General features: G+C 43.9%; 1 protein-coding gene and 1 non-coding gene across 2 annotated transcripts; one reads left to right on the plus strand and one right to left on the minus strand.

Moving 5' to 3' along the window:
- Positions 1-8,162: 8,162 nt before the first annotated feature.
- LOC145616760 (uncharacterized) lies at positions 8,163-11,154 on the minus strand. The gene is made up of 3 exons (XM_081671491.1): positions 9,312-11,154; positions 8,631-9,167; positions 8,163-8,254 (listed from the first exon to the last, which is right to left on the minus strand). Exons 1-3 carry the CDS (start codon positions 11,152-11,154, stop codon positions 8,163-8,165), a joined length of 2,472 nt encoding a protein of 823 aa, XP_081527617.1.
- Positions 10,433-10,539, plus strand: LOC145618712 (small nucleolar RNA R71). The gene has a single exon (XR_014107978.1). It is a non-coding gene; the product is annotated as a small nucleolar RNA R71 (small nucleolar RNA).
- Positions 11,155-18,985: the final 7,831 nt, after the last annotated feature.

The following is an 18,985-nucleotide window of genomic DNA, read 5'->3' on the forward strand; positions in this document are numbered from 1 at the left end:
GCACAAACAAAGGGAGAGGGCCGCATACTCTGACACGGCCTCTACCCCAACCATGCCGGAGGGAGTCTCCAACCAATCTTTCTCTCAGTACACCAACACAGCTGCTTCCAGCAAGAGTCATACTATTACTCCCCGTCCAATTCAGCCATTGCCATATCAGCCCCCTCAAGTACTCAATGGGTTGATGCAACCAACTCCCCAAGTTTTTGGGCAATATGGGCCGTATGGTCAGATGTTCGGCCAGACTCCCTACCTGGCTGGAACGTCCGCTCAGCCTCAGCCCATTGATTGGCAGATGCGTTTGTTGAATTTGGGAGATAAGCCGCCTCCGTTTTCGCAAGACATATTAGCGTCTCCTCAACCAGCAAAAGTGAAGAGTGTACTAGTGGGTGCCTATGATGGTACGGGCAACCCAGAAGAGCATGTTACCTCGTACAGGAATCTGATGTACTTGCAAAGTGTAGATGATGCTACATGGTGTAGATGCTTCCCGGCCACTCTCAAAGGGGTAGCTCAGGATTGGTTTAACAGCCTTCCAGCCGGATGCATCAATTGCTTTACCACCCTCAGTTTGTTGTTTGTGGGAAACTTCTCATATAACATCCCACCAAGAAAAACAAGTCTCAACTTGGCTACAATTGTCCAAGAAAAGAATGAAGGACTACGCTCGTACGTCCAAAGGTTTAACCAAGAAAAAGCCCAAATTCATAATCTTCCGGATGAAATGGCTTACTCAGAATTTCTACGGGGATTAAGGCATAATGGTTTTAAGTTTGATTTGGTAAGAAAAAAGATTCGGTCATACGCAGGTGTATTGCGGGAAGCCGAAGCCTATATTGAGGCCGCGGATTTTTGTTCGCTCACCAAATCAGAACAGCCGGCCAAGGGGGCTGAGAAGAAACAATCTTCTCGGCAAGACTCGGCCGGCCGAAAGAAAGAAAGAATCAAAAGAAAAGAAATCTGGGTAGCTGATGACCAGCAACCCAAGTCAAAGAAAAGCAAGACATACGAGCCTCAGTATGAGTTCAACAAGGATGGGTACTCTATTTTGATGGAGATAAAAGACAAGTTTGAGTTTGAGAAGCCTCAGCCTTTGAGAGGCTCAGCCCAGTACAGAAACAAAAACAAGTATTGTCATTACCACAAGGATGTGGGTCATGACACGAATGAGTGTATCAACTTGAAGAGACTGTTGGATAAGTTGGCCGACAAGGGTCTGCTGAAACCCTATGTGACCAAGTCCAAATTCACCTTCAAGCGGACAGACAACACGTCCGAGAAAAAGCAACAAAGTGAAAAGAAGAATGACAAGGAAGATGATGGGAATAGCACTGATTCAGGTTTTGTGGCCGTCATATCAGGAGGCTTTGCTTCAGGCGGCCCGACCATGAAAGGAATCAAGCAGGACGCCCGAAACCTGTCAAATGTGATGCAAACGGACGTTGTTAAAGCCGAGCCATTTCCTGAAGTGATCATAAGTGAGGCTGACCGTGGTGAGGTCAGAGCTTTGCACAATGATCCCATGGTCTTTGTAATGAAAATAGCAAATTTGACGGTGGGACGGATATTGATTGATACGGGCAGTTCGGCCGATATCATAAGTCTCTCTGCCTTGAGGAATTTAAGCTTCCCAGAAGATGCCCTCCAAGATATAACTCACCCCTTAGTAGGATTTGGGGGGAATATCATTCATCCAGTCGGACGAATTGACCTTCCCATCCGTTTCGGGCAGAAGGGGGAAGGAAGAGACATGGTCGTCCGTTTCCTTGTGGTAAAAGAATTGACTGGGTACAACGTAATCCTTGGCCGCTCTACTCTCAATGCAGCCAAGGCGGTCATAGTGCCCCACTTGATGTTGCTAAAGTTTGAAAGGTCAGACGGAAAAATCGGAACAATTCAAGGAAGTCAGAAAATGGCCAAGGAATGTAATCAGCTGGCCGTGAAGCCAACAGCACGCGGCCCAAAGTTGTCCGAGGTAAAGGAGGAAGGAACCACACTCCCAGCATACCAGGTCGGCCAGAAGCGTAAGGCGACCAGGACAGAGGAAGCCTAGCAACTAATGACTGTCGGCCGGCCAGATGAGTTGAGGCCCCAGCCGGCCGGCAGCCACCAGGATATAGCGCTTGACTCCAACCACCCAGAACGGACGGTTAGTGTCGGCACTATAGCCTTGGAATTGCTTGGGGATGAGTTAGTGCGGCTGTTAAGAGAATTCAAAGATGTGTTTGCATTTGAAGTTGGTGAAATGCCAGGAATAAGTCCTGACCTGGCCGTGCACAAGTTGGCCGTGAATCCTTTGATAAAGCCTATCCGCCAGAAGAAGAGAAATCACGGAGAAGAGAGGAATCAGGCGGCCGCAGCAGAGGTAAAAAAGCTGCTGGACGCCGGTTTCATTCGGAAATGCTTTTACCCAGATTGGGTGGCCAATGTCGTTCTTGTGAAAAAGCCGAATGGGACTTGGAGGATGTGCGTGGATTACACGGACTTGAACAAGGCGTGTCCTAAGGATAGTTTCCCCTTGCCTAAGATCGACCGCTTGGTTGACTCTACGGCCGGACACGCCCTTATGAGCTTCATGGACGCATACTCCGGATTCCATCAAATTCCTTTGTGGGAAGAAGATCAAGAGAAAACAACGTTTGTGACCGAGCAGGGGTTGTACTGTTACAAGGTTATGCCATTCGGCCTCAAGAATGCTCCTGCTACATTTCAGAGGCTTGTTAATACAGTCTTCAGAGACCAGCTCGGCCGGAACATGGAGGCATATATTGACGACATGATTGTCAAGTCAAAAGAGCCGGCCGACCATCTCAAGGATCTACGAGAAACGTTCTCCGAACTCAGGCGGCATAAGATGATGTTAAATCCAAAGAAGTGTGTATTTGGTGTTGAGTCCGGCAAGTTTCTCGGATTTTTGATTGATCAACGTGGAATTGAGGCCAACCCTGAAAAAATTCAAGCCGTCCTTGACATGAAGTCTCCAAGAACAATCAAGGAAGTGCAAAGACTGACCGGCTGTTTAGCAGCCCTTGGAAGATTTTTGTCAAGGTCAGGGGATAAGTGCCGTTACTTTTTTCAAACCATAAAGAAGAAAGCCATGTTCGAGTGGACAGAGGAGGCCGAGGAAGCATTCGTACAGTTGAAGAGTCACTTGCATACATTGCCTCGCCTCGTCAGTCCGCTCAGGAATGAGAAGCTATACATCTATCTCGCCATCTCTGAACACTCTCTAAGTGCCGTCCTTCTTGCTGAAAGGGACGGCCATCAGGTCCCAGTGTATTTTATCAGCCATGTACTTCACAATGCTGAGCTGAAGTACCCCCCAATTGAAAAATTTGGCCTGGCCTTGTACATGGCATCAAAGAAGCTGCGGCCATACTTTTTAGCTCATTCAATCGTGGTCTATACAGACCAACCCTTGAAGAAGCCGTTCTCAACTTTGGAGGCAAGTGGCCGCATGCTCAAGTGGGCCTTAGAGCTCAGGGGTTTTGACCTTGTGTTTGAGCCAAGGAAGGCAATCAAGGGGCAAGCCTTTGCAGATTTTTTGGCTGAAATGACACGGCCTGATCTTCAGCCGGCCGGGGACCAAGTTTGGAAAGTGTTTGTGGATGGTAGTGCAACAGCGACCGGTTGTGGCGCTGGTATTATATGTGAATCTCCTGAGGGAGACAAGTATGAGTACGCGTTGAGGTTTCAGTTCCAAGCGTCAAACAATGAAGCTGAGTACGAAGCATTGTTGGCCGGCCTAAGGATGTGTAAAGCGGCCGGAGCAACCAAAATTGAAGTATGCTCGGACTCCCGGCTAATAGTCCATCAGGTCAATGGTGGCTTTGAGGCCAGGGAGCCGGCCATGATGAAGTACATGCAGCTAGTTAAAAATGAGGCCGAAGGCCTAAAGCTTTTCTCTCTCAAGCAAGTTCCCCGTTCAGAGAACCATCAAGCGGACGCCCTCTCCAAATTGGCTTCCTCGGCGTCATGTGATACTCCAAGATCAGTGTTTTGGGAAGTAAAGGAAAAAAGGAGCATTGATGCCGAGCCCGTTCATATAATAGATAGAAGTTCAACCTGGATGGACGGAATTATTTCCTACTTAAGGGATGGAATACTTCCGGACGATCCGAAAGAGAGTTGGCTATTGAAGAGAAAGGCGGCCTGGTTTGAGATGAAGGATGGGGAGCTATTCAAAAGAGCCTTTGTGAAGCCTTACCTTAAATGTATAACTCCTGAAAGAGGCCATCTCTTTAACAATCAATTATCAATCCAAAATGAACATGCAAGCACAAACATCAATCAACCCATGGCTTGGTTGGGTCTTCACCCAACCCCTAGCTAATTAACTACTCACTAAACATGGTGAGGGACATCAAAACAACAAGTTCTAATCCAAACATTAAGTTAACAAGTTAAGAGGAGTAGTAGGAAATAAGTAGATTGGACATGCAACAACAATTAAGCAAGATCAAGAGAGAAATTAACAATTCGAAGTAAATAAAAACTGAAATTAAAGAGTAAGAGATAGAGGAAAGAGATTACTTAAAATGCTTCAAAGTTGAGAAATTGTTGAATTCAAGAGGACAATCTTCAATTAATCTACTACAATGATTGAGTTGAGAAGTTCTAAGCTAATAAATGAGGGTTGAGAGAACTGAGGGCCTAAGAAAACTAAAAGGAAAAGAAGATCCAGAAAACTGAAGCCAAGGGTCGTATTTATATGCCCAAAAGTTACATCGTAAAATCCGTCAAAATCGAGCTTCAGAACAGAAGGAGCGCCCGCTCCTATAAGGAGGAGCGCCCGCTCCTGGGTGTGGAGCGCCATCTCCTGGGCTCTCTGCACGCCCTCTCCTCTTGCACCAGTTTGAGGCAGTTTGTAGGAAAACAGGGAGGAGCGCCCGCTCCTAAATAGGTGCACACCCGCTCCTAAAAGTGCAGGGGAGGCAGAATGTGGCAGTTCAGGCAGGAGCGCCCGCTCCTAAAAGGCTGCACGCCCGCTCCTGCTTTCCTTTGCTTCCAAAGAGTATTTCTTCATGCGTATGCTATTAGCCCATTTTTCATCGTACCTACAAGCACGAGCACACACATAAAAAGAAACGGGGAAGCCAAAAGATGCAAATTAGCACAAGAGGAGTTAGAAAAAGGGATTAAAGTAGGGGAAAGAGTACAAAATTGTGTTTTAAAAAGCCATGATAAGTGGACAAATAAAACACTTATCAAATTCCCCCAAGCTAGCCAATTGCTTGTCCCTAAGCAATTCACTTGGCGCAAAAGAAACCAATAGATTAGTCCGCTCAAAGAAAAGCACATGTAAAGATAAAAGAATCCTTAAGCTATAAAAACTCGAGTATGAGGTATATGCCTAAGATCAACCACGGTCATGACTAGCCAAGGCCTAGCTAACCTTCCCGAATGTACTCAACTTTGGTCCATTCAACCAATCTTACCGCGTCCCCAACACAAAGTTCAAATTCCCCTTAATGGTAGTGTCTCATGACTCCTCGAAGGAGCCGGAAGAAAAATAAACAAAAGAAGGCTTAGAACACTCGACATCTCAATGATAAGTACCCTCTCCATATGCTTGTGAACCAACTCCCTCCACCGACTATGGCTTCAACTACTCTACTAACATTACAAGACTCAAGGATTACGGCACAAAGTTAAGGCATAGAGAAAACTAGAAGTGCTTTGCAATTAAAGTCAAGCTAAGATATATAACACTAAGAGCAAACCTAAAGAGGCTTCTGACTTTGACCCGTTACAAACTATGAATAAACTTGAAACAAAAATGCACCCCCAAGCTTGTTTAATTGCTAGGGTGGTGGCTATTCATCACTTCTTTTTCTTTCTTTCTTTCTCTATTTTTTTTTCTTTTTTTTCCTTTTTTTTTTTTCTTTCTTTTTTTTTTTTTTTTTTTTCAAACTTGGCATTTACATCACAAACTATTATTTATAACAACTTAAAGATTGAACTAATGAAACAAGAATGACATGCCTTAACTTTGTGCGAATGAACAATACATAACAACCTTCATAATCACTAAGAGTAGTTTAGGCCGCGATCTTGGGAGTTAAGACTCAAGTTCTCGATCTAGGTACTAAATCAAAGAGGATCCTTGCCACTCATTCAAAATGTAGTAGGCTTGAAAAATATTACAACCTCACTTTTGGGAACAATGTGGGATCAACTACTACCTTTCGGGGTTCAAATTCCTTCGATATGGGCGACACCTTCTTACCACAATCCTAGACTTTTGGTTTCGTACATTCGGTAAGGTTATTCTCACACTAGCCTAAACTAGCCAATTCTATGTTCAACCAAGGGCATCTAAACCATACTCGAAATTTTATTACCAAAAGAAAGCAAATATCCATCACATGCAATCCAATATCATCATTGAGGACTATTCTAAAAGCAAAAATGTTTTTTTTTTTTTTTTTTTTTTTTTTTTTTTTTTTTTTTAAGGGGTAAAGGGACTAAAAGGAAAATATAAACAAGAAAAGAAGGGAAGGAGTTACCATTGATCTTGATGTAGTAGTGTCTCTTATATACAAGGTGATAAAAGAGTAGTGATTAGTAGCAAAGCAAACAAGGACTATTATGAGTGGATCATACACATACGAGTTAAACAATCATTCCACAATTCATAAATAAATCGTCATTTGCAAAACTAGGACAATTATATCACAAGCTCACTTGAATTCATTTTACCATCAAAGACACTAGTCGAATCATCAAGCCAAATGACTACAAGCAAAGATAATATATACAAAGTCTAAACTAATTAAAGGAAACACAATCTTTTTTCTCTCTTTTTTTTTTTTTTTTTTAGAGGAGGGGAAAGAGGTACTAGCTAAAGAATTTGGATTAAGGGAGGAGGAACTAGCTAAAGAAGATTAGGAGAGGGAAGGAGAAGAGGAAGGAAGGAGAAACTAACTAAAGAATTTGGATTAAGGGCTTTGGATTTTTGGGTTTTGGGTTTTCTCGTTGTGAAGGGGATGAGGATGTTTGAGGTTCACTTGTTTTTCTTTTCTTAATCCCTCCAATGAATTTCTTCATTTTTTTTTCTTTTAGTTTGGAAAAGGGGTAATTAGGAAAAACACTTAACAACAAACAACTCCACACACACCCTTAACTTCAAACCCCCTTTAAAAATCCAAAAGTACCTGTTCCACAACACAACCAACAATATATTCCAACACAAAAATTCCAACAACAATGCACTTCACTAATTTCACACAACCACATTCACAAAATCACAATGTTTATGTAATTTTCAATCACAATTTCAACTATTCTAAAAATCATTCACAATTTTCTCTAACAATTCTCCATAAACAACAATAATTGTTCAATTCCAACCAATCATGCAATCAACTACACAATTTGTATGAAATAAACAATAATTAAGAAAATTTGAAAAAGAAAGTTGAGTAGAGAAGTGGATTATACCAAATAGAGTATGAAAATACTCTAAAATCCTCCAAAACTACCCAAATTTGCTCCTCCTTCTTCAAGCTTTCACCTTCTTGCTCTTGTTCTTCAATGGAGATTTTGTGGGTTTTCGAATTTTTGACCAAATTTGTGAATTTTTGTGATTTTTAGAAAGAGAATTGGAAGGAGAGTAAGAATTTGTAAATTTTGAGTGAAAAAAAATGAAGGATTGATGATGATTTTGATGAGAGAAGGTAGAGAAGATGGGGTTTTTAGAGTGAGAAAGAGGTGGGTAAAGAGGAGAGAGAATATGAATGTGGTGAATGAGAGGTGGGAGATGAAAAGTGGGTAAAAAGGGATAAGAGGGAAATCCCTTTTTTTTTACACGGCAGGGGTGGAGCGCCCGCTCCTAAGAAGAGGAGCGCCCGCTCCTGCCTTTTGAAGAACCTTCTGGTTCCTTATCGTCAGTAGGAGCGGGCGTGCAGGGTGTTAGGAGCGCCCGCTCCTACAATTTCTGGAGTTTCTGCCAGTTTTTCCAAAACTCAATTTTTTTTTTTTTTTTTTTTTTTTTTTTTTTTTCTCGAGAGCTGAATATAGGAGCGGGCGTGCAGGTGGTAAGGAGCGCCCGCTCCCACATTTTCTAAAGTTTCTGCCCAGTTTTTGATATAGAAGAGCGGGCGTGCACTCCTTCAGGAGCGCCCGCTCCTCAATTTGCTGGAGTTCCTGCCTGTTTGCTGCTAGTAGGAGCGGGCGTGCACTCGGGTAGGAGCGCCCGCTCCTATCTGGAGTTTCCGAATCTGCCTCTTTTTCTTTTCTCCAAGCAAATTACCTATATCAAAACAAAACACTAAACAAAGCATTCAAAATGTTAAGTGTTAGTTTAAGCTCTTTCATCTCTCTCTCTCGTTTTTTTTTTTTTTTTTTTATAGTAAAAGCAAAAATACTCGGGTTGCCTCCCGGGAGCGCTTCTTTAACGTCACTAGCTTGACGCAAATTCGAAAAGTATCCTCAAGGTGGGATAAAGTTCGAAACCAAATTGTCACCATTGTTTTCATTGTTACAACTTGCCATCTTGGGCAAAACCAAATTGTTTTCTTGACTAATACCTACAACAAATTCATTTTCGTCATTTTTCTTTGAATCCTTCTTCTTCCTTTTTCTCTTTGACTTTCCCTTCCTCTTCTTCTTGGAAGCCTTGATGTCACCTCCTTCATCCTTATGAGCGTCGGACTCACCATCTTCAAGCATAGTCTTGAGGCAAGCAAGCATGGCAATCACCTCATCAAACCTATCCAAACCTTGCTTTGACTCATGAACATTGAAAAGTGGATTAGTAGCACAAAGAATTCTCAACATATGCAAATCATTATCACTAATAGCCTCTAAGGTCATGCAATTTTTCATGGGGGAAGGACATCCTCTCTTAGGGTCAATGGTAAGACAAAATTCATCATCACCCACATTTAATGTGAGTTTTCCTTCCCTAACATCAATGATTGCACCACCCGTTGCCAAGAAAGGCCAACCTAGGATAATAGGGGTGAGGGGATCTTCCGTCATTCCTAGCACAATAAAATCAACCGGAATGGTGAAATTACCTACCTTGAGAGGGACATCCTCAACCTTACCCTTAGGGAATTTGGTGGATCCATCGGCAAGTTGAAGAGTGACATTAGTGGGTACCAAACCACCTATACCAAGCTTCTCATAAACCGAAAAAGGCATCAAACTCACACTAGCTCCTAGATCACACAGGGCATTTTCAAAGGAAACGTTCTTGATAGAGCAAGGAATAGAGAAACTTCCGGGATCTTTTAGTTTAGTGGGAGAGTGGTTTTTGATAATTGCACTACAATTTTCGGTTAAGCTCACCGTGGTGGACTCACTCATGACAACCATCTCATCCTCACTTGACTTAGACTCCTCACATTGTTTTCCTTCTCTAACCTCCTCATTTTCACTCTCTTTTTGCAAGCTCATGGGTGGAGTTTCATCTATGCTAGTCCCACATCTAGTCATGATTGCCTTACAATGTTCTTCTTGACTAGGCGAAGAGGTGCTAGAATTGTTGCTTTTAAGTGCATTAACTAGTTGAGTTAATTGAGTTTCTAGCATCTTATTGTGAACTTGCACTTGCTTGATAGTCTCTTCTAAGTCATTGGTTTTCTTGGTTTGAGCATTAACAAATTTTTCCATTGTTGTTTCTAGACTTGACTTAGGAGGGGGAGCTTGAAGTTGGAGAGGAGGTTGAGGGATAGGAGCAAGGGTAGGTCTATTTCCTCCATTAAAACCGGGTGGGTTATGATTAGACGAAAATTGACCTCTTTGGTGATACCTATTGTCATTTTGTTGATTTACTTGGTTGTTTGACACATAGTTACCATTACCTTGGTTCCTATAGTTTCCTTGATTATTTTGAACATTCCTTTGGCCACTATATTGACCTTGACCATTTCCTTGGGTTTGGCCCCCTTTCCAACCAAAGTTTGGGTGATGTTTCCATCCCTCATTGTAGGTGTTGGAATAAGGGTCATACCTAGGATTGGTTTGACCATTGTTAATTGCATTTACTTGTTCCATGGAAGGGGAGGGGGAACATGCATCATTTAGCAAATAGCATTCCGAAGTCACATGATCATCACTTCCACAAGCATCACAAGACATCATTTGTATTGACATGTTTTCATTCAATGAACTAGACGCATGCGAATTTTGACGTGGGGAAGGGGATAGAGAAGAGGATTGCAATTGATCAAACTTAGAAGATAAAGCATCTAATTTTGAATTAATCATGTTTATAGCATTTACCTCATACTTTCCTCCTTTCTTGGAAGTTCTTCTCTCATCGGGGCTCCAATCGGTGTAGTTTTGAACTACATCCTCAATGATCTTTAGTGCCTCCGTGGGTGGCTTGTTCATGATAGGTCCTCCCGATGCTCCATCCAAGAGTATGCGGTCCGATCTCAAGAGTCCTCTATAAAACCCATGGAGCAAGAGCCAATTTTCCATGCCATGGTGGGGGCATTGTTGTTGGTAGCTCTTGAATCTCTCCCAAGCATCATAGAGGGATTCGTCGGGCTCTTGTTGGAAGTTAGATATCTTGGACCTCAACTCCGCCGTTTTCCCAAGAGGTATGAACCTCCCAAGGAATGCCGAAGTCACCTCATTCCAAGTATTCAATGAGTTTGAAGGCAATCTATCAAGCCAATCACTTGCCTTGCCCGTTAAAGAGAATTTGAACATGCTTAAGAGAATGTACTCCGGAGTCACCCCATTTGCCTTCACGGTGCTACAATACCGTGTGAATTTCTTGAGATGTGCAATGGGATCTTCATGCTTTGCCCCGGAGAATTGATGACCCTCAATCAAGGTGATAAGGGCGGGCCTTATCTCAAAGTTGTTTGCTTCAATAGCGGGAGTAGCAATCCCACTTGCTTCTTGATATGGAGGAGGAACACCAAACTCTCTTAAAGTCTTGTTCGGAGCGGCCATTTCAAATTGGTGAAGAGGTGGATAAGTTGGAGAATTTGTCCTTGGTGACTCTAATGGAATGGTGTCTCCACTAGACTCACTAGAACTAGAATGATCGGACTCAACTACCACTTGTGGCTCACTTGATGTAGCACCACTAGCTATCACCCTCTTTTCTCTTCGATTTGCCCTTACTACTTTTTCAAGCTCAAGATTCAACGACACTAGAGGAAGTGTCCTATTGCTGCGTTTGGGCATAAACAAAGAAGACTAGAAGAGAGATTAGTAGGTTAGTCAAAGAAAACAGAGAAAAATAAAACTATACAAATGAACTAGTCTCACATATCTCATAAGTAACTCAATGCTTAACGCCAGTCCCCGGCAACGGCGCCATTTTGGTAGAGGGGGGTATTCGGTCGTTGGACAATCACCCTCAAGCCAAACACTATTTCTACCTAAACTAACCTAAGACAAGTCTAGGGCAAGTAAAGGATCGTATCCACAGGGAATGGGTATGAGTACACCGAGAATATGAAACGGTTGTAATCTAGTTCGGTCACAAATGGGAGGTTTGATTAAATAACTACTATATGGAGACAAACACTAGGGGGAAATGGGAATCGACACCAACCAAACCAATGAATCAAAACAATAGGCAAGCATGTACACAAATTGGGTGATAGAAAGGGCACTCAACATTGTCTTCTTTCGAAGCCACCACACTAAGCATTCTTAAACCAAACTCAACTAGCAAGATAGGCCAACCAAGTCTTAACAATAGGAAGTAGACTACTAACTCGGGTTCGTCTTTCGATCGATTCGAGATAGTACTAAGGCACAAATAATTGGGATTTCTCACCTAATTATCGCAACTAAGACTACTACATCATCCAAACAAGGAACCGTAATCAAGATAGAAATTCGGTTTAATCATACAAGAAAAGGTTCACTTCTCTCGAAACTACAACACTAAGCATTCCTAAACTAAACTCGACTAACAAGATAGGCCAACCAAGTTTTAACGATGGGAAGTAGACTACTAACTCGGGTTTGTCTTTCGATCGGTTCGAGATAGTACTAAGGCACAAATAATTGGGATTTCTCTCCTAATTACCGCAACTAAGACTACTACATCATCCAAACAAGGAACCGTAATCAAGAGGAATTTAGCATAATCATACAAGAAATGGCTCACATCTAGACCTCATCTTTCAATGCAAGCATAGAAGTGAATACATGAGCAATAAGTGGCCATCCAATTACACATGCAATTAACCAATTCTTTAACAATCAATCATCAACCCAAAATGAACATGCAAACACAAACATCAATTAACCCATGGCTTGGTTGGGTCTCCACCCAACCCCTAGTTAAGAAACTACTCACTAAACATGGTGAAGAACATTCTAACAACAATATCTAAATTCAAAATTAATCTAACAAATTGAAGAGAGTAGTAAGAACAAAGTAGATTGAACATGCAACAACAATTAACCAAGATTAAGAGAGAAATCTACAATTCAAGGAATTAAAAACAGAAAATAATGAGTAAGGGATAGAGGAAAGAGATTACTAATGAAGCTTCAAGGTTGAGAAAATGTTGAAAGGAAGAATACAAACTTCAATTAATCTACTTCAATGATAGAGTTTGAGAGAAACTAAGCTAATTAATAAGAGTTTAGAGAGTTAAGGGCCTAAGAAGACTAAAGGGAAGAAGGTGATCTTCTCCAAGGAAGAAGATGCAGAAAACTGAAGCCAAGGGTCGTATTTATACACCCCGAAATAACATTGTAAAATCCGCCCAAAAAGTCGGGTCTGCATGTAGGAGCGCCCGCTCCTACATAGAGGAGCGCCCGCTCCTCAGGCTGGAGCGCCCTCTCCTGTCTCTTGCGCGCCCTCTCCTCCTGCAGCGATTTGAGGCAGTTTGTAGGAAAACAGGGAGGAGCGCCCGCTCCTAAATAGGTGCACGCCCGCTCCTAAAAGTGCAGGGGAGGCAGAATGTGGCAGTTCAGGCAGGAGCGCCCGCTCCTAAAAGGCTGCACGCCCGCTCCTGCTTTCCTTTGCTTCCAAAGAGTATTTCTTCATGCTTATGCTATTAGCCCATTTTTCATCGTACCTACAAGCACGAGCACACACATAAAAAGAAACGGGGAAGCCAAAAGATGCAAATTAGCACAAGAGGAGTTAGAAAAAGGGATTAAAGTAGGGGAAAGAGTACAAAATTGTGTTTTAAAAAGCCATGATAAGTGGACAAATAAAACACTTATCATACACCGAGAGTATGAAACGGTTGCAATCTAGTTCGGTCACAAATTGGGGGTTTTGATTAGATAACTACTATGGAGACAAACACTAGGGGGGAATAGGGATCGACTCCAACCAGACCAACGGATCAAATCAATAGGCAAGCACGAACACAAATTGGGTGATAGAGAGGGCACTCAACGTTACCTTCTTTCGAAGCCACAACACTAAGCATTCCTAAGCCAAACTCAACTAACAAGATAGGCCAACCAAGTCTTAACAATGAGAAGTAGACTACTAACTCGGGTTTGTCTTTCGATCGGTCCAAGAAAGCATTAAAGCACAAGCAATTGAGATTTCTCACCTAATTGTTGCAACTAAGACTACTACATCATTCAAACAAGGAACCATAATCAAGAGGAGATTAGCATAACCATATAAGAAAAGGCTCACAACTAGACTTCATCTCTCAATGCAAGCATAGAAGTGAATACATGAGCAATAAGTGGCCATCCAATTACACATGCAATTAACCATCTCTTTAACAATCAATTATCAATCCAAAATGAACATGCAAGCACAAACATCAATCAACCCATGGCTTGGTTGGGTCTTCACCCAACCCCTAGCTAATTAACTACTCACTAAACATGGTGAGGGACATCAAAACAACAAGTTCTAATCCAAACATTAAGTTAACAAGTTAAGAGGAGTAGTAGGAAATAAGTAGATTGGACATGCAACAACAATTAAGCAAGATCAAGAGAGAAATTAACAATTCGAAGTAAATAAAAACTGAAATTAAAGAGTAAGAGATAGAGGAAAGAGATTACTTAAAATGCTTCAAAGTTGAGAAATTGTTGAATTCAAGAGGACAATCTTCAATTAATCTACTACAATGATTGAGTTGAGAAGTTCTAAGCTAATAAATGAGGGTTGAGAGAACTGAGGGCCTAAGAAAACTAAAAGGAAAAGAAGATCCAGAAAACTGAAGCCAAGGGTCGTATTTATATGCCCAAAAGTTACATCGTAAAATCCGTCAAAATCGAGCTTCAGAACAGAAGGAGCGCCCGCTCCTATAAGGAGGAGCGCCCGCTCCTGGGTGTGGAGCGCCATCTCCTGGGCTCTCTGCACGCCCTCTCCTCTTGCACCAGTTTGAGGCAGTTTGTAGGAAAACAGGGAGGAGCGCCCGCTCCTAAATAGGTGCACACCCGCTCCTAAAAGTGCAGGGGAGGCAGAATGTGGCAGTTCAGGCAGGAGCGCCCGCTCCTAAAAGGCTGCACGCCCGCTCCTGCTTTCCTTTGCTTCCAAAGAGTATTTCTTCATGCGTATGCTATTAGCCCATTTTTCATCGTACCTACAAGCACGAGCACACACATAAAAAGAAACGGGGAAGCCAAAAGATGCAAATTAGCACAAGAGGAGTTAGAAAAAGGGATTAAAGTAGGGGAAAGAGTACAAAATTGTGTTTTAAAAAGCCATGATAAGTGGACAAATAAAACACTTATCAGGCATGATGTGTTGGATGACCTTCATCAGGGGCATTGTGGTTCGCATATAGGAGGCCGAGCCTTAGCTGAAAAGGCGACACAGTTGGGATATTACTGGCCGAGCCTAAAGACGGACGCCATGAAAATGGTGAAAAAATGTGACAAGTGCCAGAGATTTTCAACCCTTATTCATCGTCCAGCAAATAGTCTATCAGCCATCAGTAGTCCACTTCCCTTTGCCAAATGGGGCATGGACATTTTGGGACCGTATACTCCTGCATCCGGCTAGAGACGGTATGTATTAGTGGCAGTAGACTACTTCACTAAATGGGTTTAAGCTGAGGCCGTCCGGGGCATTAAATGGACGGATGTGTCAGCCTTCATTTGGAAAAGCATAATCACTCGGTATGGGGTGCCTCAGTCAATGGTGTTCGACAATGGACCCCAGTTTGAGACGCGTCAACTCAAAGAATGGTTGGGAGACCAAGGCATTATCCATTGCTTTGCCTCGGTCGGCCGACCACAAGCCAATGGTCAAGTTGAGGCCTATAACAAGTTGATTGCAAATGGGATCAAGCGCAAGCTTGAAAAGGCAGGCGGCCTATGGGCAGACGAGCTGGTCAATGTGCTATGGTCCATACGGACAACAGCAAAGAGTTCTACAGGGGAGACTCCATTCTTTTTGGTCTATGGAGCTGAGGCTGTACTCCCAATTGAAATGTACGAGCCCACTTTGCGGGTAATGCTTTATGATGAATTGGCCAATTGGGAGGCCATGAAGACCGCCCTAGATTTCCTTCCGGAAGCTAGGGGCAATGCGGCGCTTAGGCATGAGATTTATCGCTTAAGGATGACGAGGGCATATAACCGCCGAGTGTCTAAGCGGCCGCTCAAGATGGGGGATCTAGTGTTGAGAAAAATGGAAGCTGTTGGCCGTGCCAATGAGGACGGCAAGTTGACTCCAAACTGGGAGGGACCGTAAAGAATCAGGGAAGAAGTCCGAGACGGCACATATCGCCTTGAGGCAATTGATGGCCGTCAGATCCCACGGACATGGAACACTGATAACCTGAAAAAGTATCATGTTTGAGCTTAGTTTCTTCAAGTACTTAGCCAAAAAGCTGTTTATACAGCTAGGTCTACTGACCGAGCCTTGTAATTAAAGCCGTACGGCCACAACAATGTACTTTTGACAAAAATTAATGAAGTCAGGCATTGTTGAATTATTTGTTGTTTTTATAATTAATGGCCGAATGAAATGTTTCACTGAGTTGCTTCCAATATAGTAACACGGTCTACCATTCTTTTTGAATGGCCGAGTTAATAAGGAAGCAAGGTTGCTTCCAATATAGTAACACGGCTTATCATTCTTTTTGAATGGCCGAGTTAAAAAGGAAGCAAGGTTGCTCCCAATATAGCAACTCGGCCACACACAAAAAAAAAAAAAAAAAAAAAAAAAAAAAACTGATTTAATTCAGAGATCAATGCGTCCGCCCAATTCTAGGCGGACGATTAAGGCAAGGTATCCTGAACTTGTGCAGAGAACAAGTGTCCTTTACAAATAGGGCAAGGGCATACCTAGGCATTTAGCCCGGCCAATCAAGGAATCTCTGAGTTGAGATAATACTTGGGATTTCTAAGGTACGTCCGAGCGATAGATTCAACGGACTACTCGTACAATGATAGCCGAACGGCCAATTAAATTAATTCGGTGCTTCACCTAGCCCAAGGGCAATCATTACTATGATTTGATTAACTTGCTAGCCGTCATGCCCTTTTAAGGCATAAAAACTACCAAGTTAATCAAACCACTTAGAAAATGGACTAGGCGAACACCGAATAAAGGGGCATACCCCTAGGAACGTACGAAAAGGCATAATACTGAGACGTACGGAAAACTTGCAAAAAGCAGAAAATTTGCAAAAAACTGCTAAGTATGAAACAGAAGTAAGAACCGCCAACAAGGCGGACAAAATTCTCATTAATAAGACCGCACAAAGGCGGCCAAAATGTTTACATAACCGCTTATACAGGCGGCCTCAGAAGAAGAACAAAAAAAAAAGAGAGAGTAGTACAAAATAAACTAAGTACATAGTAAGCTGAAAGGAAAAGGAAAGCTGAGCAGACGGCTGCTGGAGGACCTGAGCTCTACTTAGCCGTATTATCTGTGGCAGGCTCCTTCGCTGTCTTCGCGTCCTTGGCCGGGACATCCTTTTCGTCCGCCTCCTCCTCCTCCTCATCCCCTTCCCCTCCAGACTCGGGGGAAGTAACTACTAGGTCTGGAGGAGGCATGCCGGCCTTCCTTGCCTCTTCTTTAAGGCAGACGTACTGAAGCCGCTTCTTGAAGCGTTCCTCGTAATAGGCGGCTTCACCTTCGTCCACCATCAAGTTGAAGGCATCAAAGAAGTATGCCTTAAGCCTGTCTTCAGCATTTTGCTCGATGCGGATGACTTCTTCAACGCTGATCGGCCGAGGAGTTTTAAGTTGCTCCTCATAGTCCGCAAGGGACTTCTTTAGGGTTTCCACCTCGGCCTTCAGCGCGTCCGCCTCATCTAGCGCAGACTTAAGGTTGGCTTGTGCCATCTTCAGCTCGCTCTTCAGGGCCTCGGACGCCTCGAAGCCCAACCTCCATTTTTCCTTTTCCAGGACGGCCTCGTCCCTTTCAACCCTCATGGCCTCCCTGGCCAAGGACTCCTGTTCGAGTGCCTGGCCCAGTTTGACCAGGTCCTCTGTTTGCCGCGCCGCTTTGTCAGACAGCGCGGTTATTTGGGTCTCAAAGTGTACCCTTTGGACGGCGGCCGTCCCAGTTACAGCGTCCTCGGCTTTCCTGATTTCAATCCAAGCGTTCTTCAACCGTTCGTTCTCCTTGTCCTTCCAATCTAGGAAGGCGTTCAAACGGAGGAAGAGCTGCGGACAGAAGGAAGAAACTTAGTCAAAAATATGGAAAAATTGGCTAAGTGTTGGAAAGCAAAAACATAAGGAGATAGAAGTATACCTCGGCGCTGCAGTTTAGCATGGGGCCGAGGAAGCCTTCGTTGATCCCCCGCAGCTTATCTCGCTGCGCTTGTGGGACCGCGCGAACCATGGCCTCGCGCATGGCCTTCCTGTCCGCGCCAGTCAGTGACTGGCCGGGTACCTTCAACTGCATCTCCTCTGATATATCTGCGGACGACCGTGTAAGAAAAGTTAGCTGAATTTTACAACAAGGACTTATAAAAAGTGAGAAAAAGATGGCTAACCAGTGGAGAAGGTTGGAGGAGAAAGATTGGCGGGAGGAGGCGGTAAAGGAGCTTCCTCCTCCTCCTCCAGACGGCTCCCTTCAGCGTCGCTGGACGGCGGGTTGACCAGCACCGTCCCGATCCAGCAACCGGTTATTTGTTCTGGGGTTAACCTATCCCCACCGTCCGAAGGGACGGACTCATCACGGACCTGACCAGCAACAGGTTCCATGGGCTTGGAGGCCCCGCTTTGTGTCAGCCGGGGTTGTTCTCCTTTAGACTGCGTTGTAGCAGTCTGCGACTTTGCCATTGCCGCTGCGTGAGAAGACGTCTTGGAAGCAACCGTCTTTCTCCTCTTGGATGCGTTCGCATCAGGAGTGGACGTGGCCGGCTGCTTCCGCCTGGCCTTCGGGGTGGAAGAGGAGGTCTGCAAAAACGCCAAGTTAGAAAAATTTGATGGCGTCCGTGCGATTTGGGAAAGGAGCTCCCTTCCAGCATGCGTGAACGGACATGAAGCGTCCGTGCGAACTCAGGAAGTAGGTTCCTTCCAATATAGCAGAACGGACGCATTAAGAGATGAGAAATTCAAAAAATAAGCTAAGTGTTTACCTCTTTGAGTTGCTCGTACATCTTGAAGCGAGCCTTGTATCTGGCCAAGTCCACTTCGGACATCTCAACCTCTGCTTTTTGGGCCGAGTCAAGCATAGCGTACGCCTCCGCTGCAAAAACAGAAAGCAAAAGTGTTAGAATATTTTTCTGAAGAATTCTATGTGCGTACAGAAAAGTTTATATATCTAGGTGCCCACCTTGGGGCATGTTCTGGTACAGGCCGTACGCAGACATGAAGATAGGGTCCCTAAGCCAATTGGCAAGTGGAACCCAATGGCTAGGGACCCGTTCAGTTTTGTTGCCCCGCCTGACTCGATTAACTTTGAAGTACTCGAGCTGGTGTTCGTGGCATGGGTGGATGGGCGGCTTGTCAGGCTTGAGGTCTCCGCGTCCGAGTTAAATAGGCTCTGGACGGCACCTGTTCATGCGGAGGTTGAACTCCGCGTCCTGAGTTTTGATACGGTAGAAGCGGTGCTTCCAGTCCCTCCACTTACTGACACGGTCGACCACGACCATGTAATCCCTGG

This window comes from Chenopodium album, chromosome 26 (assembly GCF_948465745.1).
Source record: "Chenopodium album chromosome 26, dcCheAlbu1.1, whole genome shotgun sequence".
Taxonomy (NCBI): domain Eukaryota; kingdom Viridiplantae; phylum Streptophyta; class Magnoliopsida; order Caryophyllales; family Amaranthaceae; genus Chenopodium; species Chenopodium album.